We start from the raw sequence: 26,910 nt of genomic DNA on the forward strand, positions 1-26,910 counted from the left end.
AGCGCTTTACAGTCAGTAGGTACATTCACCCATTCATACACCGATGGGCGGCAGGCTACCACGCAGGGTGCTGGCACAGCCATCGGGAGGAATTTGGGGTTCAGTATCTGGCCCAAGGACACTTCAACGACATACAGACTGGAGGAGGCGGGAATCGAACCACCGACCTCTTTTATCCAAAGCGATTAGTGGACGACCCACTCTACCTCCTGAGCTACAGTGTCATATCGTATCGTATTGTATCGTATCGTATCGTATCGTATCGTATCGTATCGTATCGTATCGTATCATATCGTATCGTATCGTATCGTATCGTAACTCTAGCTATTTTCACACATGAACTCCGGATCAGGTGAGGGTTGCCCCCCACTGAGCCTGCCCCGGATGATACGTGAAGTGTACCCTTTCAGACATGAGGCATGTTGCTTTCACACATGAGTAGCACCTCCGCAGAGTTTGTAAAGTAGAGAGGGGGCGGGGGCGGGGGAATTTGGGCATGACCACACGAGTTGTGAAAACGAAAAATACATAATGGGCAATAACTGCCTAACATTCACGGCATATAATCGTTTGCGCATAACGTTAGTAAGTAATTAATTAAACAACCCTACAACTCACGCCCAGATGCATCGATTTCCTCGAGTCGCAAGCACTACAAACAAAACAGGTCTTTGCTATGTTCAGTCCTAAAATGCATCCAACCTACTAGAATTATACAGAATACAGGAAGCTAGACGTTTTTACCTTCAAAATAAAATAAATGTTGTATTACTTAGTAACAAAAAATCAGAATGTCGACTCACTACGGGTTAAAATTGACTTTTCGAAGGGAGCAGATATTCTTCCAGTTTATCTTCGTTCTGTATCTTTCGAAACACACACAAAAAACATTACACGTGCATTTACTTTATTTAATTGCCATTATTGCGAAGGTTATACCCGGAAGTTTTCGTTTTATACTGCCTGACTTGACGCTACTTGGAATTTGCGGTTCTGCCATTGAATCTTCACAAACGCTGTGTACACGTTAAATCAAAGACATGAACGCAACCAGATCCAGATACCCTACCCGATGTCCAATACTGGGAAGCGGGACGACCCTCGCGTCCAAAAATGCTTATTAAATGTGTGTGCTGTGCGAAGCAGACATGAAATCAGATCAGAGCCATGAGCCTTTCAATCCAGCAATCCAGCAACATGTTGGCTGTCGCACACGGAGCAGGTTTGAGCTGGCATGTGTTTTTTGCTCGCTCATTCACATCGACTATTTATATAATAATAATCTGTCGCGATGTCTCTGTCCTCATGCACTCACGAGCTGACTACTTCACGGAGCTCTGGAGGGGGGGGGGGACAAACCGCCCCTGTGTGTACCCTGAGCCCAAGACTTCCCTCCGGCTAGGAAGAGGCTCCGCGGGAGCGCGCATGAGCCACATGCACACATTCACACATGACAGCCATCCGCATAGCCTCTAGATAACTCCTGAATTCCAAACATGTGTGAAAGCAGCTTAAGTGCGGTATAGGAATGCAGAGTGACCTTGGGCAATTATAGTGCATTCTTTTGGATAATAGCTGGACTTTGCACTGTGTGTGTGTGTGTGTGTGTGTGTGTGTGTGTGTGTGTGTGTGTGTGTGTGTGTGTGTGTGTGTGTGTGTGTGTGTGTGTGTGTGTGTGTGTGTGTGTGTGTGGGTAGTTTGGGGAGGTTGATGGTGGGTGCACACATCATTCTATGTTTAAATCAGTATTGCTTAGAGTGAATATGCTTGTCTTCCCATATGAGTGGAATGTCTCCACACATAATGGCTTCTCTTATACAGTATGTTGCCCCCTCTCTCTTCTTCTGAACAGGTCTGAGTTGCAGTCTTGCATGATGCTGCTGGTGGGCGCCTGTTTAAAATATGTCTCTAATTAATATGGTTGTTTACCACGAGGGCATGCTGCTTAATCCAGCCTGTGTAGAGACTGAGACTGATCCAGTTTATCTAATGAGGGAGAATGTCTGACTTTGTAATTAAAAGGACACCTGTGGCTCCCTGAGCCCAGCGGGGGGCGCTCTCTCCATCGCCACAGTATAATTCGTCGGCGCAATGGCCAGTTTGTCCGAGAGCCAATCAACAAAGGGCTCGATTTGCACTCGTGGCTGATTTTTTTTTTTTGGGTCCGAGTTAAGATGAGACAGCCGATCCCTTTCTCTGGAGGACGTCGGTGTGCGTGTGCGTGTGTGTGTGTGTGTGTGTGTGTGTGCGTGCGTGTGTGTGTGTGTGTGTGTAATCACAATGTTGTGAGTGGAATTTGAATATTGTCTTCCCTCCTTTGAAAATATGTGAAGATGTGAAAGCGTCAGCTGGCCCTCAGGAGGGAAATACGTCTCCGTTCTTTTGCTTCAAGGAATTAGAGAGATGCCGTGGTTAAAGACCTGTACCCCTAAAACTGTTTTATTAACATGCTTATTTTATCTGCTTTGTCATGACTGGATTTTCAATTAGTTTGATCATCACTTCAATCCAGCAATAGAAAACAATACGACTCCCTGCTGAAGCCAGTGGCTCGTTCGCACGTGCAGCGTTTTCAGAAAGCGTTTTCGTGGGTCGAAGGTCAGGGGAGGGGAAAATATTTGCCGTGACTTGACCTTGTGCCGGCGGCAAGGAGGAAAATACTTTCAACAATAACACACAACAACAGAAGCAAGAACACAATGAAGAAGACAGCCATAAGCAACAGAATGGGTGCGAATCGTAATGCAAGTTAGTCCGCTGTTAGACAACCTTACAAACAAAACAAAAGAAAGTTGGACTCTTGAACAATACTGCCAGAGATGATCCTTGAAATGTGTGCCACCCAATCAAGGCCTGATTCTCTGTCACAAGTATTTCATAGTGTTTACTTGATCAGATTCTTGTAGCAGCCTCCCTCCTTGTGAGTTGCGCTTGTCACAGCTCCTGCATATGCAGGAGAAAACAAAAAATGGCGAAACAAAGAATTCACATCACTTTTGATTTTGATGGAAAATGCAAATGGATGCATCCCCCCTTAGGCTCTCTGAGGCATAAAGTAATTAAGCAAAGTACCTTTTGTCTCCGGGAATACTTTTGGAGTCATTTCACCGCCGGCTGAGGAGACTCTCTGTCAGGAGGAGAGCTTTCATGTACCTTCATGTAGACATGAGTGAGTTGATTTCTCTTTGTAATCTATTCTTTCGGCAGATATCTTCCTCAAAAGTTTCCCAGTGCGACCGGGAGAGCTGAAGGACAAACTGTTCATCGTTAATGAGGTTGATGGAGGCCTGTCTGACGAGCAGATCACCTCCCTCAGGAGGTAGGATGATGACACTCTGCCAAAATACACCATCATGATTTTGGATTCATTCCTTACAGAGACACAATAGCGGTTGACAGGTGAATATGATTTTCGGCTTGTGTCCACGGTAGGCTAGTGTGTGTGGAGACGAAAGCTTGTACATGGGCGTCCTGCCTATACAACACGAGGGTCACAGGTTCGAGCCCCCGTGTTACCTCCGGCTTGGTCAGGCGTCCGTACAGGCACGTGTATTTGGACGTGTCTGCGGGTGGGAAGCGGGAGGGGAACTGGGGGGACTAGTGTAGGCTAATCCTCCCATGCACTACCGGTCCTGCCGGTGAAGCTCCTCGCTGTCAGGTGAAAAGAAGCGGTTGGTGACCGCACATGTATCGGAGGAAGCATGTGCTAGTCTACAACTCTCCCCACAACGACCACGACACCCTAGCAGTAGCATGTTGGACCTTATGGGGAAAAGTGAATGGGGTTTTAGAATGGAGATTTCACTCAAATGCATAAAATAAGGTCTATATGGTTAACAATCCCTTACAGAAAAAAACACATGAGGTTCACAATGTGTCCGTCATGTTTCACCACATGTGTCGACATGTGGTGAACATGTGGACACATGTTAAATTTCACATGTGAAAACATGTGGAACACATGTCAAACCCATGGGAAGCTTGTGGTTTTGGAACATTTTCACATGTGGAAAAACTGCATGTTGCCACATGTTGTATAGCAACATGTTTTCCACATGTGGCAAACAACATTTACATGGGTTTCACATGTAATCACATAGGTTTCACATGTAATCACATGGGAATCAGAATCAGAATCAGAATCACTTTTATTGCCACAGTATGCAAGTTACATACGAGGAATTTGTCTTAGTGTCTGTATGCAGCGTAGCGGTCACATCAATATACAGAGATAAGAAGTAGGAAGATAACTAAAGACAATCACAAAGTTGCAAGTGCAATCAAATCGAGTAAATATTGCAGCAAACAAGACTTATGACAGTCTGGAACCAGAAAGGTCACTGTCATTCTGATCCTAAACATCAGAACCTTTTACAGAGCACCATTACTTATCAAACTTTCATCTCGGGGTTATTTGCGGAGATGGAAACTATTGACTTCGCCCTGACTGAAAGTGGGCGAAATTGCGTTCCGATTCTTACCCTGCGTTTTACTCGGTGGCTTTAGAGGCTGACCTCCTGAAAGGGGTGGGTGATCTAATGTACCTCGTGGAGGGAATATATTTATTCAGTGAAAACGTAATATATATTTTAATATGCCGTAGCATGGCGTGGGGGGAGGGGCCTGAGGAAGACAATCTCGAAAGAACGACTCCCAACAGGGAGCTGCAATATTAATGTTTGGCGCTACTCTACTGGCACATCGCCCGGCTCATAAATGAGTGAGTTGTCTTTGGTTTTGGGCGGGTGGGAATGCACTAAGATGACAGAGGAGCAGGGTTCAAATACAGTGCAAGTACAGTGAGTGGCTTCTCCCATCAGCTGCTTTATAGAAACTGACGCGGGTTAACCCCTAACCATCAAGGCTACTTGGCTTTTTAATCACTTGCCTTTCTCCCGGGCCACTGGAAATCAATGGAACAGTTAGTATGCCTCACTCCAAGGCACTATAACAGGGATACTCAACTTGCTTTGCCCGAGGGCCACTTTCGTGAAATGATAGAAGGCCAGGGGCCAGTTAATAAACAAACAATATACATTTTTCTGTAGCGGATTGTAGGTTTTTGAGGTGTCAGCCGGAGTTTAGTCTGACAACGTTGTGCACACCGGATAGTTAGTTAGGTTAAGTTAGTTAGGTTTAAGTACATACATAAGTGCCTGGGTAGCAAGCAGACGGCGGTATTTGACAATTGAGCAGCTAACTCATAGATTATTGAAAGATATTCCATATTCCAGACTGAAATGCTATAACAGAAGTGGAGTATTGGCCAGAATGACATGAACATTTGGACACTTATTCAGCGGGTATCCTGCATGTTGCGTTCAGGTGCACTGTAAATTATATTTTGCAATTCCATCGCGGGCCACACAGGGGGCGCCCGCGGGCCGCATGTGGTCCGCGGGCCGCACGTTGAGTATCACTGCACTATAAGCTAGTGTGGTATAGCATAAAAGGAGGAGGGGGGTCAGAATGGAAAACTGTGTGTGGGGAGAAATGAAAAGCACATCCCCAAAAGTGTTACTTTCTATAATGTGGTTATGATCGAAACTAAACAGAGACCCGCAGAAACCAAAGCAGAGTATAAGCAGCTTAATGTATATTATGAATGCAATGATTTTACACTACAGCCTATTGGATTTATGCTCGTGGCTTTGAAATGAAAGCAAAGCAGAAAACCCACCCGCAAACTCCAATGAGTAATGAAGACTGTCGCGGGTTTGAGGAGGCCTTATATCACAACATGCACTCTCTCCCCGCTTCGTGATGAAATATCCACTATGAATCTATCTAACGGGAACTGTCTGTGACTATATGATATATAACTATTGTGTTTGTCTTTTATGTTGCAGGTATGTTCCCACCCTGGATGACGTGGAAATGTATAAATCGCACAAGGGACCCGTGGCTGAACTGCACATTGTGGACCAGTACATGATGGAGGTATACAGTTTGTATTGTATTAGCAAGGAAAAACGACGACATTGGGTCGATTTTCAACAGGGTTAAAATGACCTGATGTTTTTACGAATGCGACCTTTCGCGGTCGTGTGAGTGAAGTGCATGCTGGTGCGGTCGGCGCATACGCCAGAGTCGGGGGCGCTGTAACCAGGAAGCAGCGGCGAGCTCTGGCGAGCTCTTTAACGTAACGACAGTCCGTTAACGTCCTCGTCTTTCAACTTGAGACCCGGTTCGCCTCCCGACGTGTTAATTCTTTTTTTAAATTATTTCTGATTTTGCCCCCATTTTCTCCCCCAATTGTACTTGGCCAATTTCCCCCCCTCGCTGCTCCACCCCCTCTGCTGATCTGGGGAGAGCCGTAAACTAGCACCAGCACTAGCACTTTCGTTAGCATGCCCCCTAGAACTAATGCAGTAAAAAAAGACTGATTTATATAGAGCCTTTTCCTTATGGAACACACTTCGGGGGTATGGTGGCGCAGTCGGTAGCGCTGTCGCCTCACAGCTAGAAGGTCCTGAGTTTGATTCTCGCCTGGGACACTGTGGGCGCTGGAGTTGTGACGCCGCCATATCTTCAGTGCCTACTGCCCAGGTGGGCTATCTCGTCGAAAGGGCCTTTCTGTGTGGAGTTTGCATGTTCTCCCCGTATCCCCCATGGGGTTCCTCCGTACATAACCCCCCACTAAAAACATGCAGAAGATCGTCATCCGACCAGTGACGACAACATCTGAAGTTGGTCCAATGATGGTCCAATGATGGTCCCCGGGCGCTGGAAAGAAAAAGCGACCACTGCTCCTGGCCTGCCCCCTGGAGGAAAGGACAAGCCTGGATGGGTCAAATGCAGAGGACATATTTCACCGGCCACCGTCGGCATGAGTGTGTGTAGTGGCCGCATGCATGTGTTGTAGTGTTCGTGTGACAATAAAGACGGGCTTCCATCTGAAATCGTGTTTTTTTTTTTTTCTCTGGATCTTCGAAACATTCCTGGGTAGATAGAATTTAAGAGACAAGTAAAATCACTAAAGTCCTACCATGGAGCAAGCTAGCAATGGTCGTACCTACCTACCTACCTACCTACCTACCTACCTATTCTTCTGGATGTCTAGTTTCCACCACTGATACCAGTCCAAAAGCTCAGCTCTGGATTAAAAATGTAGCGTGTGAGAGCTTGTCAAAACCAGACCTCTGCCATCTTCTTCCCACAGGGGCCCCCTGGTGGCTGCGGGGGCCCTAAGCAGCTGCTTTTGGTTTGTTAGGGAGGGCCTGATTACTTTTTGAATCATTCAAAAATAGTCTTGCTGAGCCCATTTTGTCTGGGTCACTCTGAATTCAGTTAACATTCACACACTTAGTGAGGAATGACCCTGTTACTGTCTTCAGAGGAAAGGTTATGCAAAAACACACTTATTAATGTGGTATGTTTTGTCCTGCAACTGATACGGTTGAAGGAAAAATGGAATCCACCAGAGAACAAAGTCTTCAGTTTTGCTTGACCCCTGTTTTAATTTCTACAGCATCAGTTAACCACAGCAAACGGCATCAGTTAACCACAGCAAACAGCATCAGTTAACCACAGCAAACAGCATCAGTTAACAACAGCAAACAGCATCAAGTTAATGTAAAAATGTTTTAGAGTAAAAACACATTAAGTGGATTTACTCTTCACTAGAACACAAACTCAATCGGCGCATTTCTGAGAGCATCCTCCTGGCGCGTGTCTCCTCCAGATCGCCCCGCCATCTTGTGGTGTGTCTGTGTTATAACACAAGGTGAATAGCAGCAGATTTTCCAGGAGGCGGGTACACTGCACGCGCACAACTTGCGTGCTTCATATTCATTTTTGAGCAAATGAAACAAAACAAACAAATAAAAGTATTCCCTTCAAGTATTCTATTTTGAAAGAAAATAACTGTATTCAGAATACCACCAATTTCATCTGTAACTGTAATGGTTTACAGTTACTCATATTTTGTATTTTAAATACTGTACTCTCAATAGATGTATTCCGTTACTCCCCAACCCTGTCTATATGCCATTTTGGGAGTAATTATTGGAATTCGACTTATTCTGTTGTTTCGGTATGAGGATGTGTTGTGTATCCTCCCACCGTAGATAGATAAACATTACAATTTCCCCTTGAAGTTGACATATATAACCCTGTAATACATGCAGAATAGTGGTCGGAAAGAACTCACCGCAAATGACAGTTTCCCCTCTCAGCAGCAAAGCTCTTTCTTACCGAGGCTTTGGCTCAATCTGTGTTCACCTGCCTCCTGCTTCACACACTGTGGGCGTAGTGGCGGGCTCCCACCATTCGTGTGGTTATCACCTCTCCCAGCATGCCTGGCGCTCATTTCCCAGCATGCCTGGCACTCATTTGACCCATGTGGTTGGCAGAGAGAGCGGGTAGCAAGGAGACAACCAGCAGGATCAGGCCCACGGTGCTTTTCAGGCATATTTAACACCAGGCACATAAGGCCTATGATAATGAAGAGATGGTGTGAGATGTTCTCTATGGTGAAACACTAACAGCATGTACATAATGCTATGCCCCCGCTCCCACGCACAGGGAACATCAGAGGCTCCTGGAGGCTCCTGCAGTTTAGCTGTACGCCGTCTCCATGCTGCTGAGGAGATAATTCAAAACATTTGTAGTCCTCACGATTCAAGGCTAACGAAAGTGGGTGTGAAAATATTACAGATATAGAGACTGGGATGCTGGGATGCCATAAATTGCAGCTCCTAACGATGATTGCTCACTCCCTCGAGGATTAAAAGTTTGGCAAATTTTTGCCAAATCACCAGTTCTGAAATGGCAGGCGATTATGACTTTACCCGCTGATTTCTCCCCCGTTGTACAGAAGTAGTACTTGTCCAATTCCCCCTGCTGTCCCTCCCTGTCATTGCTCCGCCCCCCCCCTGCCGACTTGGGGAGAGTTGTAGACTAGCACTTGCTCCATCCTCTGTTGGTGACAGAGGATGGGGAAGGTCCTTCCTGGCTGACCTGAAGCACTTTACATTTAATCCAGGCAGCTATGACACGGCAATGCTGTTCATGCCGGTGTCGCAGCAGCGGGTGGAGTTATTGAACTCCACCCCTTTCAGCATAGGTGCTCTGCCGCCAAGGGGCGGAGCCCGATAACTCCACCCCTTCTGTGACACCAGCATGAACAGCAATGCCGTGTCATACCATGATATTAATTTAAGACTGAATAATGACATTACAACAGTCTAATCCTAGTGTTAATTTAAAATGAGACATTCCCCTAAATCTGGCTTCAAACGTCCCAATTTCTTTGCCAGCGACCGACGGGGCCAAAAACCCTGACAGCACCTCTGAATGTAATTATAGGAAGAAGAAGAAGTATAAGGAAATAAAATACAAGAGAAGGAGAACTGAGGAATCTATAGTTGCATTTAGAAATGATTTATTCAATTATAACTGGAATGGAGTCAGAAGCTGATGTTAAAGCATAATGGGTTATTTATTTTTATAGATATATTCAAAGCAACAAGAATAATAATTTAGAAAATCTGTGGATGTCCAAGGGACTACAAAATGCATGTAAAAAAAAGAATGCTCTATATAAGCAATTTATAAAACATAAAACGAAAGAAGCAGAGCTAAAATATAAGAATTACAAAAACAAACAAATGAATATCATACCGGTATTTAAGAAGGATTATTATACCAATGTTGAATGTGGAATTGTTGATCCACTAACACCATTATTTGTCATTCCAAACGGGTACATTCAAGCTAAAACAAGCTGACACATCAATAACAATAACAGTAATAATAATAACAACATTGTTGAAAAATCTTATGTTAGAGTTAGAGAGAGACAGAGGGAAGGGGAGAAAGGGGGAGAGAAGTGGGGGAGGAGAGAGCAGGGAAGGGAGAAGGTGGAGAGGGAGAAAGGTAGGAAGAGCGCAGGGGGAGGGGGAGGAGGAGAGAGAGAAGAACAGACAGGGTACACTGGGGCTGGGCGATACTGTCACGAATAGCCACAGGGGTCAGTTTTGAAACATACTAATGTATATCACAGTTTTGATCATATAAGCAAAGTAAAATTTAGCAATCAAGTTATCATGTATTATAATTACCAGGCGATATGATGCCACTGAATAGACAACAATGGATTAGTCTGACATTTATCGCCCAGCCCTTGGGCATACAACAGCAGTGGCCAAGGCAGAGGCAGAGGTAGCAGCGGCACATTAGAACCGGCAGCAGAGCGGCCAGCCCAAACGAGCAACAGCTCAGACAATCTGGCTACCCTAGCCATTAACCAGAACTAACTAGCACACAAGGAATCTAACTAATCTACAGCCTAATCTGTCCTGACCTACTCTAATCTAATCTAATCTTAGCCTGAACACTATAACGATATGGTAGTTGTTCAGCTGATTAGCCCAATACAAGTGAAGTTGGTCTTACACACCATTATGGCTTCTCTCCAGTGTGAAGGCGTTCATGTCTTGTTAGGTGTCAAAGAGAACGGACGTTGAGGCTACGCCAAACACAAACGGCTGTGAATGAGTTTATGTACTGTTAGGTCATTTGCGCGACTGAAGCTGCCCCCACATTGGTCACAGGAGTATGGCTTCTCTCCAGCGTAAATGCAATGATGTCTTGTTAGGCCACTTGAGTCCCTGAACCTTCTCAGACATAGTTCACAACGGTATGGCTTCTCTCCAGTGTGAATGCGTTGATGTGTTTTTAGGTGACTCGAGTGGCTGAAGCTGCTTCCACATTGGTCACAGGAGTATGGCTTCTCTCCAGTGTGAATACGTTGATGTGTTGTTAGGTTACTTGACTGACTGAAGGTGCTTCCACATTGGTCACAGGAGTATGGCTTCTCTCCAGTGTGAATGCGTTGATGTGTTTTTAGGGTACTTGACTGACTGAAGCTGATTCCACATTGGTCACAGGAGTATGGCTTCTCTCCAGTGTGAATACGTTGATGTGTTTTTAGGACACTTGACTCACTGAATCTGCTTCCACATTGGTCACAGGAGTATGGCTTCTCTCCAGTGTGAATGCGTTGATGTGTTTTTAGGGCATCTAACCGACTGACGCTGCTTCCACATTGGTCACAGGAGTATGGCTTCTCTCCAGTGTGAATGCGTTGATGTGTTTTTAGTTTACTTGAGTGACTGAAGCTGCTTCCACATTGGTCACAGGGGTATGGCTTCTCTCCAGTGTGAATGCGTTGATGTGTTTTTAGTTTACTTGAGTGACTGAAGCTGCTTCCACATTGGTCACAGGGGTATGGCTTCTCTCCAGTGTGAATGCGTTGATGTGTTTTTAGGTTACTTGACTGACTGAAGCTGCTTCCACATTGGTCACAGGAGTATGGCTTCTCTCCAGTGTGAATGCGTTGATGTGTTTTTAGGTTACTTGACTGACTGAAGCTGCTTCCACATTGGTCACAGGGGTATGGCTTCTCTCCAGTGTGAATGCGTTGATGTGTTTTTAGGTTACTTGAGTGACTGAAAGATTTCCCACACTGCAGACAGCGGTGGCATTTTGATCTGTTGGTGTTTCTCTGTTCCATAGAGAAAGATATAAAGGATATAAAGTCATTACTGAGCAATTATTTTATGATATCAAAGCAAATAACAGACATACAGTATCTTGTTACAAGGGCGTAGGGACGGTAGGGATGAGATACCCTGAATTGGTATGGCTGGGGGGGCTGTAGCGACTTGTAGGATAAAGATGAGAATGATCACTCTCTTCTGCAGCCTACCAGTCGACATGGAGGGCTTTTAGTAAAACAGCCTACCAGTCGATGGCTTTTAAATACGCACCAAAAACAATGAACCCAGGGGGGACTTGAAACTTGTGTAAGTGGCAGTAAAGCAGCGATAGAGAGGTCTTGTGACAGGTAATGTTAAGCTTATTATATCTATGTACCATAATGTCAACTTGATTAGCTAGTAGCTACGATAGCTCATGTGTGTGACAGCTTGTGCGGATGTCTCATCTCTCCCGATGCGTCCTATAAAACAGCCTTAAACCTACTGATCACAGAGCAGTCAATACCACAGTATCTGAAGCAGCTATTCTGAACACATAACTAGCCTAAAGAATAACTCAGATATTCAAACACAATATGTAGGCCTAATTATTGTTAATAGTTGTATGCTTTCTGTAGCCGTTATGAAGCCCATGTGTTATGCTACACCTGTCTCTTCTACTACACTTCTACTTTTCTACTCCTCTACTATGTCATTCTGTGGTGTTTTCATGTGAGCAATTTCTCATTCTCTCATCATCAGATACAGTCTAGGCCTATGTAGCTTAATTATTGTCAATAGGTGTATGAATAGGAAACACTTATGATCGACTATTTCAAATAATACATATTTGTGTGTTGACGAGTGAAATTGATTTTAGCCCAAAAGATTATCTGGCCCCCATGAGGTCTAATTTGAGGAAATCCGGCCCACTATCTAATATGAGTCTGACCCCCCTGCTCTAGATGACAGGAAATGGAAATCAGAAGTGGATCATAAATGCAAAACACCTCAGCGTCCAGTGGAGGTTACATCCCCTCCGGACCTCCCTGATATGTGTCCCTACCAATATCAAAATCAAACCTACGCCCTTGTCTTGCTGTATTAACGTGTATTAACGTGTATCGTGTAACGTATCAGACTATCACACATCATACAATCAATCATCCAGACCTGGACAACAGCAGCAGCTTTGCATACTAAAATATATCATTATAAATATATGAATAATCAAGCCAACCAAAATTCATGCTGACATACAGTGAACCCCCAGGGAGACTAGCTGTCATCTAGGTTTCAGTTATTGGGATAATAAACAAATAAACATCCTATAAGCATCCTATAATTAGGCAAGCTAACAGGTTAATTTTACCAACAGATTCAAATGTTCTCACCTCTTCTGAAGAATTCATCTTTCCCTCTTGCTCTCCTCCTCCAGATCTCTTCCTGCCAGTCAGCTCTGACATAATCAAACAGAGACCTTGGTAAGACAGGGAATATAATAATAATAATAATAATAATAATAATAATAATAATAATAATAATAATAATAATAATAATAATAAAGGTAATAATAATAATATACTGCATTACCTTTCACACCAAGTACATAACAAAAAAAAGCAGAGACAGAATATCCTCCTCGACTCAGATGACCATGGATCGTATCAAGAGTGTTGAAAATAAAACTTCCCTGTCAATTGCACTACACTGTAGTGTGGTCTTGCGTGTGGCTCGCACATGATAAGAATGTGGCCGGTCACGCCCCAAAAACGACCGAAAAGATAAGAAAGAAAAAACCATGCTGCAGAAACCAACACGGGCGGTTTGCGTCCGCCCAAGCCACTACTGTAGTCTCAAAAGTGATGAAGAACCACTGAAAATGTTGGATCTGAATAAGAAACAACTAAAATAAGGTAAATGTTTGCTATGAAGTGTCTAACAAAACAAAAAATAAATTTGTCAACCTATAGGTTATATATAGGAAGCAGCCTAAAGGTGAGCAGTTTCTACTTGCCCTGATGAAGGCCTTAATGGCCAAAACACGTTGGCGTGATATTAAATTATGAAGCCTTGAAGTATTAAAGGCTTTTAACCTGTCACCCTCTTAAGTGCCTTAGATCAGAGGTTCTCAAATGTTTTTCAGCCAAGGACCTCTTATAAGATAGAAAATATACCAGGGACCCCCCCATTCTGATTTGTGATTTTGGGCTCAGCTTGTTTCCACGCTAACGTGCTTGACATTTAAATTGATAGGTTTGTCAGATTAGAATGTAATCCATGAACCATTTTAGATTTAAAGCATAACATATTTTCATTGAACTATGAAGCTTTTGCACACACAAAAAGTCCCCCCCTTCCCCCCTGAAAACTTTTCGTGGACCCCCTGGCAAAGTGCCATGGACCCTTGGGGGTCCCCGGACCCCCATTTGAGAACCACTGCCTTAGATGTCTTCTACAATGTCATTGTATTTTGGAGGGTTGACGGTTGATCCCATGTCACCTGGTAAACGCATAGACATGAAAATATAATATCCAGTCTCTCTGTAACGGCAATACTGTAGATTCCTCTTGAGTGATGCTGATTGTACTGTACACGGTGTGGTCAAAACACATTAAGCACCAGCCTACGATCCTGAAGAGAGGAAATGTGTATCAGCGCAGCTTTTCTCCCCATACTTCTCATTAGCTAATTAACCACTAATGATTCCCTAGAGAGCTGATCAAATGGATAATAATCACTTTCATCACAGGATACGTATGGAGGACATGAGAGATGCATCTGAGAACACATTTTCCCATCATTAGAGAAGAAATCGATAATATTTGTGTGACCTTTCCCTTTAGGAGCTGAGCGAATCAAATCATGATCAGTCCACACATGCCATCATACTAAATTAATGTATGGTCGACTCTGTCTTGTACACCATCTCCTTTCACTATATGTGAGGTGTCTGCACATTATGTCTGGTCTTTTCTGTGAGAAAGTCATTCTTTTGCGAAGAACTTTAATTATGTGTCCTAGCACAAGTCGTACACAGCTAAATTCCTTTTGTCTACTGTTATGGTCATTTCCGATGTTACCAAAATGACCCACCAAGCGGTGAAAGGGAGACGAGTAATGAACTTCACACGGAAACCAGTGGAAGGTCTTTCGTGGTATTTAATACTGCATAAGACTGAGTTCAAATAGCCGTGACATGACTCACAGTTGGGTCGAGACAAGTCCAACGTAAACAAGCGTGACCAACACATTTATAGATAGATAGATAGATAGATAGATAGATAGATAGATAGATAGATAGATAGATAGATAGATAGATAGAGTACTTTATTCATCCCCGAGGGGAAATTCTGGCGTTACAGCAGCAGTAGCATCAATGACAGCAACAAGAGCATCAATGACAAGAGCATCAATGACATTAAACAATTAAACAATAAAAAAAAGTTACACAAATAAAAAAGTTACACAACTTCCGTAGGTAAGGTGCAGAAACAGCAGTATTAAAATATTGCAATAAGAAAAGAAACAAACCAATACGCGAAAATATACAATATACAATATATACCACTTTACTTCCACCGCCTTTACATCTTACGTTTCCCAGAAACTGTAGGTAAATTAAATCAAATCAACTAAATACTCCTAAATAGTATTGAATAATACTATTATTTATATTTCTATTATTTCTATAACTAAACTAAAGCTGTACAGTTTGTTATTTATATAATGATTGATATGACTATACATACTATACATAGTGAGTGTGCAATGTGGGCATGTGCACAGTGCATTGGATTCAATGTTCAGGAGGGCGGGAGGGGAGGGGGCGGTAGGGAGAGGAGGGCCCTCCTCTCTCTGCGTGTCCAGGAGTTATTGTAAATTGTTATTGCGGTGGGTACGAAAGACCTCCTGTAACGCTCCTTGCTGCAGGGAAGCTGACGGAGCCTCTGACTGAAACCGCTCCGTTGTCCAGCCAGCAGGTCGTAAAGGGGGTGTGTCGTGTCATCCATGATTTTGAGTATTTTTTGTAGCATCCTTCCCTCCACAACCACCTCCAGGGGTTCCAGAGTGGTCCCCAGCACAGAGCCCGCTCTTCGAACAAGTTTGTTCAGCTTGTTAGAGTCGCTATACAGTGGTGTACATTAGACGTTGACACTTCTGTGAGCAGATGTCAACTGGCTGGGGGGCCTCTCCTTATCAGATGGCAGCCGTCATTTTAGCAGAAGTTCTTCGTGACTCAGCCTTTTTGCTGTGTCATCGTTACACACCACAAAACTGTCAACAACTCATGAAAACAAAAACATGTATTACATCAGTCATAGGTTAACACTATTACACACATTATAGAGAAAAGGTCTATTAACTAATATCACACACTTTATTAGCATCCTATTCTAAGACACGAAAGACCATTCTTATTAGTAATTAACGCGCTGTTATTTTATCTGTTTAACTGGCCTAATTGCTACGCGTGCCTATGGCCGTGTTTAACTAGATTTGAGTCAAGTGAACTAAAAACCTGCAACATGACTTCGGGGGGAAACCAATTATTGTGGGAAAAACCCATCTAATAGAGACTTAATGCGTTGTGTTCTAAATATAATACTTCTATGATTCTAAAGCAACTAAAAGCAATAATAGTATAGATTTTATATATTAAGCAGTGATCGCATAGTATTTAAATAATTCCTTTAAATGGGGTATAATGATACATTTCCTACATCATGTACCAGCGGAGCTTTTCTCCCCATACTTCTCATTAGCTAATTAACCACTAATTATTCCCTAGAGAGCTGATCAAATGAGTAATAATCACTTTCATCACAGGATACGTATGGAGGACATGAGAGATGCATCTGAGAACACATTTTCCCATCATTAGAGAAGAAATCGATAATATTTGTGTGACCTTTCCCTTTAGGAGCTGAGCGAATCAAATCATGCTCAATCCACACATGCCATCATACTAAATTAATGTATAGGAGGAATGGCCGACACCATCTCCTTTCACTATATGTGAGGTGTCTGCACATAATGTCTGTTCTTTTCTGTGAGAAAGTCATTATTTTGCCAAGAACTTTAATTATGTGTCCTAGCACAAATCGTACCGAGTTAAATTCCTTTGTTCTACCTTAGAACAAACGTCTGATTGTGCCTCTGAGTAAAAACAAAAACAAAAACCGCAGAATCTTGGAGGAAGTGATTTCAATCATGAGAGGCCAGTTGGTAGGATTGAACAAACTTTATATAGCAAACGGAATGCATTGATATTTTGATCACAAAAAAGCAAACGGAATGCGTCGCAATTACTTTGGCGTATGACTCCTGAGGTGAGAGGAGGACATCTGTATAGGGTAAGATAGATAATCCCCCCCCCCCCTTCATGAGGAATACTTCAGGAGTAAAGTCTCGTTGGTGGCGGACTGGGGAGGTGGGTGAGGCGAAACGACGCTTCAGAGGTAGATGGACTGCCGTGAAGCCAGCTGCTGCTATAATCTGCCAGCGAGAGACCCTTTGCTATATGTACTAGAATGAACTGACGTCATAACTGACGTCATAGCGGACGTCATACTTGGACTTGACTGACGACGGCATAGCTGACGTCATACTTGAACTTGCTGACGTCACGGGCTGATCGGGTTATGCAAATATGGCCTTCTGCTTGAAATTTGGTCTGGAGACCTCACTACTTGCAACTTTGTAACAAATGTGCGAACGCAATTTCAGCCCAGTAGGAATCGAATGATGATATTTGCAACCTTGGCATGGGAGTGTGATCTGTTAAGCTTCAATTAAAAATGGAAAATGTGTGAGAAAATGTGACAAGATGACGCGCGACGAGCAGGTGTCTGAGGATGACATGATCTGGGTGTTCTTCAAAAATAGCCACAAATGATGACATTGTCTGGATCTCTAACAGTGATGCTAATGATCTAAATGATTACATGGTCTGGATCTCTTAACACTGATCCTAATATCTTTCCTTAAGCATCCATCAGCCCAGGCGCCCTTTTGGCTTTTGCTAGAGGCACCTGAGCCTGAGTGAGAGAAGGTCTGACAACCTGGAGTGATTTATTACAGGTTAGACCCCAACACAAAGGTCGAGTAGGCAGCTCAGCCAATCGTTTCAAGGTGTCAAGTCTTCAGTTTCTCTGTTAAATCAGCCTGTCGACAGGCCTGCAGCACTCTACCTGAGGCTCAATCTGGCCTCTCCATGCCAAAGAACAGCAGTGTGTAAGAACAAGCTGCAGCCCTGCAGTGACTCCAGCTCCCTCAAGTGTCTCCCAGCAACAGAGAAATGAATCTGAATAATCACATGGAAATAGGGCGTGAGATGCTATGCTAATTGCACTGTGTGCGTGCGTGTGCGTGTGTGTGTGTGTGCGCGTGTGTGTGTGTGTGTGTGTGTGTGTGTCTGCACAGAACGGAGGAGAAAACCTGTTTGCATGTTTTAGCGGGTGCACACATGCACGGACATGCGCGTGCACACACACACACACACGCACGCACCCCCACACACACACATATCCTGTGCTGTTAGATGATGGTGTGTCCACATGCCGGAACGTTTGGTTTTGTTCGTATTATAATGTGTCTGAATAATCCCATGAAGGATGGATCATGTAAATGACTAGACATGGGAATACAAATGTATTGATTGGTTGATTGATTGATTGGTTGATTGATTGATTGATTGATTGATTGATTCACACCTCTTATTGCTGTCTTCTCCTCCGTGCTGCAGATGTGTAACATCCCGTCCCTGAGCACCCAGCTTGACCTGCTGCTGACCCTGAGGGAGCTGCCCATCAGCATGGCCGACCTGCAGCCTGTGAGTCAGTCGGAGGCGACATCAAAAGTCGAGCGCTGTGAACGTTTGTCCCGTTCCCGCAAACAGGGAAAGGTTAAAGGGACAGCTCACCCTAAAATCCAAAATACATATATTCCCTCTCACCTGTAGTGCTATTTATCCATCTATATTGTTTTGTGTTAGTTGCCTGAGTTTTGGAGATATCGGCCGCAGAGTTTCTGCCTTCTCTCCAATACAATGGAACTGGATGGCACTCGGCTTGTGGTGCTCAAAGTGCCAAAGAAATACATTTGAAAAACTGAAGAGCAATTATGTCTCTTTCCAGAAATCATGACCCCGTTACCCAAGATAATCCACAGATCTGAGCAGTTTCATGGAGGAACTATTTTCTTTTGACCGAAGTACACCCGCTAGCTGCTAGCTAGTTCCTACATGAGACTGCAAAAGAAAATAGTTCCTACATGAAACTGCTCACAACAAAGTCTGTGGATTATCTTGAGTAACCGGGTCATGATTTCTGGAAAGAGACAATGCTGTTGAGTTTTTCAAATGCATTTTTGCGTGTGCTTTGAGCACCACAAGTCGAGTGCCATCCAGTTCTATTGTATTCAAGAGAAGGCAGACATCTCTGCGGCCCGATATCTCCAAAACTCAGGCAACTAACACAAAACGATATAGATGGATAAATACAGCACTACTGAGGTGATAGGAAAAATAGTTTTTTTTCGATTTTAGGGTGAGCTGTCCCTTTAACGCCACAATCTCCACGAGACGAGACGAAACAGGAAAATGCAAATGTATTCTGTAATGCAAAGGCTAATGTTGAGATACATCACAGCTTTAGACATAAATGAAAAGGACATCGGGGAGGAGAGGGACATTAATACAGAAAGCTTTTCCCCCTCGGTTTGCCTTTTATGTCTGAAGTGAGGGGCGAAGTCGTTTCTATTCTATATGCCGGATGGTTAAAAGTCTTCAAAGACAGAGTGGCAGCAAGAAAGCCACTTTAAGACAACTAAGGCGTACCTTAATCAAATAAATGTTATTTTCTCTGCGCATACCATAGTAGAATATACAGCACCGTCAGCTCTAACAGAAACCCACACACTGTTTATGTGTTCTCTAGCCACTTTTGGCTTTTCAAAATGTCTCCCCGTACGTACCACTGTAATGTTATGCTTTCACTACAGCTTGAAAATACGTATACCCGCATAGTACTCCACTCTCCTCGGCCAAGACGAGCACTCTCAAACTCATACAGCTAAAAAATTAATAGATAAGAAATGTACAAATAAAAAAATATATTTTACATAATATTCTTGACCCTTTATACACACAGTCCGGGCGTCCGGGTAATGCAGCGGTAGATTCCCTGCCTACTAACACGAGGGTTGCAGGTTCGAGCCCCTGTGTTACCTCCGCCTTGGTCGGGGTATCCATACGGGGACAATTGGCCGTGTCTGTGGGTGGGGAGCTGGGCTGAAGGGTATATGTCCTGGTCGCTGCACTAGTAGCGCCTCCTCTGGTCAGAGGAGGCGGGGGGAGGGGAACTGAGGGGGGGGGGGGATAGCATAGCTATAAAAGAAGAGGCTGCCAACTGCACATGTGTCGGAGGAAGCATGTGCTGGTCTACGGCTATCCCCAGATCAGTAGAGGGGGTGGAGCAATGCCCGGGGACAACAAGTGAATTGGCCAAGTACCGTACAATAGACTCTTTTCACGGGGGCAATTTTTGGTCAAAAAGGCAGGATAAACACAGATGCGAACAAAACAGTAATGAGGGTTCCAACTTCCAATCATGGAAGTTGGAAACCCTCATTAATTTTTTGCTTGCACCTGTGTTTATCCTGCCTTTTCGACACAAAATGGCCCCTGTGAAAAGGGTCTATTGGAGAGAAATCTGGAGGGGGGCGGAATCTGGGGGGGGGGGGTTTGATAAAAATAAATAAAAAAATAAATGTATAAATAAAATATAAATAAAAATATTTTACCTAAGTTTCTTAACCCTTATACATTATTAATAATGATTAAAGCTTGTGCTGTGTGTGTGTGTGTGTGTGTCTAGACAGTCTAAGTCCATCATCAGTCAGACTAATCATAGAGCGTTATTGTTTATTGCCAATGGGGACTGCAGGGTATGAAGAAGATATTGCATGAATACCAACCAGCTCCACACTTTGATTCGTTTGTAGGTTTGTTTTTTTAATGCGATTCTCTCAAGCTTCGGTTCCTCTCAGCATCAGTGCTTTGCTGCTCTCCTAATCTCTTGTCTGCTGACTGTCTGAGAATGAATCCAAAGTATAAGAATGATGGCATTGTAATCCATCCACTGCAACTGCCATTTTTCTTTATCTGAAACTTAGAGATGCACATACTAAGATGACACTGCCGGAAAGATGAGCAATTGCATTAAGTTTAAATGTACTCTTGGCTTTGTCATTTGGGTGTTGTTTCCCCTCCCTCGCTGCAGTGTAGCTGTAGATTTGTTGAACATGGCTCAAACTGTGGCGTTTGTGTGGAGGTGTAGCTACTCGTGTGACAAACGGTAATAAGCTGCCCTGCGGTCTCGAATCCACAGCTAATGTAGTTTGTCTTGTGTTCAAACACGGAGGCGTTGGCTCTTCACTGTTGCCCAACGCTCTCAATCCTGGGCTTCTCTGACACGACAGACTTCATAAGCCTGGAACATTACGGAGGATTTACTCGCCATCCGGCAGACACGGGGCTCGAGGATAGAAAATAGACAAGTCACCTGGGGAATGTTGTTTCCCCTACACCTGTAATGCGCTTTGTTGGCGCCCCAATTTTGCCTCTGGAATGACAGGGTTCATGCATGGTAGACCTGCCTCCTTCTATAAACTGTTTATTATGCTCCGTGTGCAGCCATTTAGTCGTAAAAGAAATATGAGGCCCCAGTGGCCTCACTGTGTTTGGCGCATACCATGTAAGGCTCAGTCCTTCTCGCTGCGACCCAGGTTCGAGTCCGGCCTGCAGTCATTTGCTGCATGTCCTCCCTTCTCTCTCTCTCTCATCCTTGCTGTCTCTCTCTACACACTGTCAATAAAGCAGAAATGCCTAAGAAATAATCTAAATAATCTAATAAAAAAAACTCCTCCAACCCACCTTTGTAGAAAAAAAACACCTCTGTCAGACATTTTGTGCCACTGCAGTAACAGCTGATTGATTGGTTGATTGATTGATTGATTGATTGATTGATTGATTGATTGATTGATTGATTGATTGGTTGATTGATTATCAAATGTTTTCATATTTCTCCCATTTTCTCCCCAATTGTACTTGGTCAATTGCCCCTGCTGTCCCGGTCGTTGCTCCACCCCCTCTGCTGATCTGGAGGCACTAGTGCAGTGACTAGGACACAACCCTTAATTAATCCGGCTTCCCATCCGCAGACAGGGCTAATTGTGCCTGTATGGACCCCCGACCCAGCCGGAGGTCACCTGGGGGCTCGAACCTGTGACCCTCGTGTTGGTAGGAATCTACTGCTGCACTATGCCCATGCAGTAGCATTTCTATCCATATTAAACAGGATTTTTTTCCCCCCATCAATATTTCGGCTAAATTGTGAAATGTTGAAATATTCTGGAGGCATACTTGTTCTTGACATGATTGCATACCAAACTGTACTCATGCAAAACAACAAGCGAACAAGCGATTAGTGAAATTATTCATTTCATGAGGTCAAACGGGTCGTGCAAGAGAGCTGTTTACCTTTTTCATCGTGTTAAAATACCAGCGCCAAGAGACGTTTTGGTCTGCGATCGATCTCTCAGCAGAAAGAACCCCAGAAAAAAACAAAGCTTCAACGGTTATTCCTGCCAAATTTCACAAAGTTGTTATGCATGTGTGTGGACCCAGTAAAGAAATGACTTTTCGGTGTGGCCATGCGTTTGTCTTTCAGCTGATTAACCAGAAGATCACAATGTGCACGCAGCTGTACGACGCGGGGTCGTTCGTCTCCGTGCTGGAGTACCTCCTCGCCGTCGGCAATTACCTCAACGAGAACGCCGGGAAGGAAAAGGCCAGGGGATTCCGCCTCTCCTCCTTGACTAAAGTAGGCATTTCACCACGCTGCCCGACCTGTGATGAAGTGTGCGGCACCGGGCTAATGAAGACTCATTGACATGCACGTCAGGGCTTCTCTTCTGTCTCCTCTCAACCTCCTCCCACCTGTCCTTGCTGCCGCGGTCAGCCAGGTTCACCGCAGGCCCCAGTCAGAATCACACGTGTGTGATTCCATCACTGCCTGGTTTCACATGCATGCAGGCCAAATGAGGACTTTGCACCACGCACGCACGGCCACTGGTGACCAGGTGTCTGCGAGGAGAACTGCTGTTTCACCTCGACGGAGCTATCCATCAAGCCACAATATCTGAGCCCATTCTCTTCTTCTTCTTCTTCTTCTTCTTCTTCTTCTTCTTCTTCTTCTTCTTCTTCTTCTTCTTCTTCTTCTTCTTCTTCTTCTTCTTCTTCTTCTTCTTCTTCTTCTTCTCCTCCTCCTCCTCCTCCTCCTCCTCCTCCTCCTCCTCCTCCTTCTCCTCCTCCTCCTCCTCCTCCTCCTCCTTCTCCTCCTCCTCCTCCTCATCCTCCTCCTCCTCCTCCTCCAGTTGGTGAATACATGTTGTCTAGGGTTTGTTTTGATATCCAGAGTGTTTCGGGTATTCCCTTTCTGCTTTGATTTCTGTTTCAACCTGTCTTGTGCTCAGTGTCCTAGTCTAATGGGAAGGTTTAGGGGGCGGGGCTCTTCGACCTTCGACCTAAAATGTCCTCTGCTCCGTTTAATGAAGCCGGGGCCCTCAAATCCCCCTTTGGAGCTATTTTGATGTCTAATTGAGAAGGAGAACTTGTCCTTATTTGAGAAACCGACCCCCTTCAAATTAATTGCTGGGTGTTTTTAAGAAAAACTATGGAGGCTCTCAGATCTGTTTGTTGTTTGTTTGTTTGTTTGTTTGTTTGAGAGCCAATACTTGTCTTGTATCTGTGGTCCTTTGGGGAAGCATATGGACCGTAAATTGGTAAACAACATAACCTAGAAAACACTATGAATGCATTTCAATAATGTGGCACCAGCAAGTGCAACAGAGCTTATATTTTTAGACATAATTACCATTTTAGATGTGTATATATAGCTTTGCATGGAGGCATTCATATAGGTTTAATACCCAGTCAGGATGCATTCTCACCATATGGCAAAGCCCCACCAGAGCTCTAATACCGGTAACAACGACGACAACAACAACAACCACCACCACCAAAATACTTGGCATGTAAATTACAAGCTGTTTTACATACAACAGCTCACAATAAAACATATTTGTAGTACTGCAACATACATTTACTGCAAATAGAACGTTCAAGGTTAACACTTTGCAATGCTGGACACATGTATCTAAATGCACAATGGATGTACAGTATGCCATAACACATCGCCCCATAGTAACTCCCTGATAAGCGGTTAGGTAAACATAACCTGTGAATTCACAACCTATTCTTTGGCTGGCCTTGAGTAAGGAAATGGCATCGCACCCCTGTGTGCATCGGCACACACAGGCACAGGCTCCTTGTATAGAGAGCCAAAGTGGAACATGACTTCCTGCTTCAGCACTGTACCAGAGATTTTCATCCGTTATTTATTTTCCCATAGACATTTCGTAAAATGCTTGTAAAAAAAATTTTACTCGTTCAAACCAAACGGTTCAGATATATTTAGAAACAGGAGAGACCGCATAACATTTCACTCGGACCAAAACGTAAAAAATAAATAAATGCGGGTTTAAAGAAAATATTTTTTCAATCTTGTTGTTTTTAAGTTTTGGCCTGAGTGAAATGTTCTATGGTCTCTCCCGATTCTAAATATATCTGAACTGTTTGGTTTGACCAAGTAAAACTATTTTTATACGCATTTTACGAAATGTCTATGGGAAAATAAATGGCGGATGAAAATCTCTGGTACAGTGCTGAAGCAGGAAGTGCCTCTCTATTGGACCTTGACCTTTTTTCTTCTTCTTCTTCTTCTTTTTTACTACCGTGTACTCTCTCCATCTCCAGCTGTGCCAGCTCCGTGGGAGAGAGAGGCAGTTCACCTTGCTCCATGCCCTTGTAGAGCAGATCATGTTGCACGACCCGAGCTTGGCCGTGTTTACCCAGGAGCTGGCGGAATTCGAAACCGTCCCAGGAGGTATACTGTATATATTGAGATTTGATCCCAAAAAATAATCAGTGCGGTTCTTTTCAATTGGGTGTCAGTTAAGTGAAACTTGCATTTTCTCTGTGTGCTTGTGTTTCTGGATAGCCTCCATCAAAGGGCTGACCGCAGAAGTAGATGGTGAGTCGATAACATTTTATTACCGTGTCCAAGACAAATCTGCTGAGATCGATGCAATACTGACACCCCCTGTTTTGTGCCAATGGAAGTTATTTGTCTAGGTGGAAGTAATAAGAGTGTGCTAGTAACATTTACTAGAGCTATATTTATGTCTAGTAAAAGAATAATTTGTTGATGCAATTGTCGTTGTCGAATAGCAATACATTTGACAAGACATCATTTGATTTAAAGCAGTTATTTGCTTCAGCAGTCAAATATGATGGATGTTAACCAGTATGTGTCTTGCTCCAGTCCTGAAGAATGAACTACAGAAAGTCATACAGTATCGGAAAACATACAAGAAAAAAAATGCGGGGGATCAACCCCCAAACTTCTCCAAAGACCTGAAGGTATTGTGCCTTGTTTGCTATTTATCCACTTAAGCTGTGTTCACACCGAGATATTTATTTTTCTCTCTGTCGCTCGATTTAACCCTCTGGAATCGCTCTGTCACTCGTCAACAGGCACAAGAATTGACGGACATCTGGGGGCTATAACGTTACGCAATGTCATGATGTTTGTCCACTACGAGCCACCGTAGTTGTTTACAAGCTAAGCCTATCAGCGTGCTCCTAATGCAAGCTCTATACCGGTAGTACAGACTTCACTTCATGTCAGCTGTCAGCCTGTCAATCAGCTGTCAATGCGGTTTGTAACCAGCGGTTTGTTCCAAGCCAGTGTGATCCTTGACTCACTCTCACTGGCAGCCAATCGGCGTTGAACAGTGAGCGACTGATGCCAGCGAAATTTCGCTCGAGTTGGGATATTTCATCTCGGGCGACGAGCGAATTTTCGCCCTATCACTCTGTCTCTGTCGCTCGGACGTCCAGCGGTTTTTCTCCTGGGCGAATATACGCTCAATCGCTCGTTTGCATTGACTTTTGTATGTAAACTCGATGCCAGCGAAAAACTTTAATAGGTCGGTGTGAACGCACCTTTATTGAATCATATTGGACATGTTACTGTTGGATAATTGTAATTTTTAATTATCGGATTAAGTGTCTTCAGTCTCAGGCTTCATGGGACCGAGCAATAAAACGCACTGAAAATCATATTTTTTTATTGTTGCAATCTATCGACAGTTTGGCGCCGAAACACCTGAACGGATGGCACAGTCAATAAAAGCCATTTAGCAGTGATTAACAGTGGGAGCGAGTAGGGATTTAATTGAATGAATTAACGAACTCACAAGAAACTCCTTTGTGCTTTTTCTTCCACTCCCCAGATGGCAATTGAGAAGCACAACACCGATCTGTCGCTGCTGACGAAGAAGTGTGAGGAGATGAGAAAACTCTACTCTGACATATTGGTAATCCCTGAGTTATTATTTCAATATCTCTGTTGTGCAGCCTCGGAGATGTATGTTGGTTCCCCTGCTCCAGTAGTGACCAGATGTCTCCTTCTCTATTGTTTGTCAGCTTATCTCCCCACATTGGGGAGAGTAGATATATATACTTCAGAGGGAGAAGTCCTCAAGGTGACTTCTTCCTCCCTGAGGGCCTACCTCAGGATGTGAGGCATCAGGTGTGGAGAGACCTGGCTGCTGATTTTCGGCTGTGAAAAATGCTTCTCTGGGAGTTATCTGTACTGACGAAACACTGCTGTCTGCTCTGTAGCCAGAAAGAAAGAGAAAAGAGTTCATACAGATCAAGAGAATGATCTACACAGAGATGAACAGAGTGGTCTCCTGCTGCGTTTCTGCTGTGGTTTTCCACGCTAATGGGAAAGCATTGTATGAGCCCAGATCATAGTTTGAATTTTTTGGTTTATCGCTTTTGGAGATAAACCAAGAAATGTACCTCTTTCTGGCCATCAGATATCTCCATAAAGTCCAGTAAACTCCTCTGTTACACATATCTGATTTAGCGGAGGCGGTGTACCGATGTGTGTGTTTTTTTTATCACGGTCTATAAAAGAGGACATTTTCTTCGCCCGCTCACCTGGTTAGACGAGGTTTATGGCGCCTCCGTCTGCCTTTGACATCTTAACAGGTGCTGTGTCTTTTTTATAGACTTCCCACCCAAAACAATCAATACCAAAGGCAGTGCTCATTTTCCCACCTTTCCTCTGCCTCCACAGACAATCCATCTTCATAGAGAGTCCACTTACCCTTCCTGCTGTGTTTCAGCGCAGAGATATGATAGGGCGATGCGAGCTACGGGCCTGAAAGGGAATTGTGGCCAACAATTAGAATCCACTGAAAACTCCCCCCCGACCCCACAACTTGCAC

General features: G+C 43.9%; 1 protein-coding gene across 1 annotated transcript in view; it reads left to right on the plus strand.

Moving 5' to 3' along the window:
* Positions 1-26,412, plus strand: part of LOC310771730 (uncharacterized protein) — a gene marked incomplete at its 3' end in the record, with an annotated part of 37,298 nt that extends 10,886 nt beyond the window's left edge. Inside the window, exons 9-17 of the mRNA XM_083664270.1 lie at positions 3,208-3,319; positions 5,850-5,940; positions 18,233-18,319; positions 22,218-22,370; positions 24,365-24,494; positions 24,609-24,641; positions 24,933-25,030; positions 25,906-25,989; positions 26,297-26,412. Of these exons, the coding sequence (XP_083520396.1) occupies positions 3,208-3,319; positions 5,850-5,940; positions 18,233-18,319; positions 22,218-22,370; positions 24,365-24,494; positions 24,609-24,641; positions 24,933-25,030; positions 25,906-25,989; positions 26,297-26,412 (904 nt within the window). The remainder of the gene's footprint in view (positions 1-3,207; positions 3,320-5,849; positions 5,941-18,232; positions 18,320-22,217; positions 22,371-24,364; positions 24,495-24,608; positions 24,642-24,932; positions 25,031-25,905; positions 25,990-26,296) is intronic.
* Positions 26,413-26,910: the final 498 nt, after the last annotated feature.

This window comes from Poromitra crassiceps, assembly GCF_964638095.1.
Source record: "Poromitra crassiceps genome assembly, contig: HAP1_SCAFFOLD_1119, whole genome shotgun sequence".
NCBI classification, from domain to species: Eukaryota; Metazoa; Chordata; class Actinopteri; order Beryciformes; family Melamphaidae; genus Poromitra; species Poromitra crassiceps.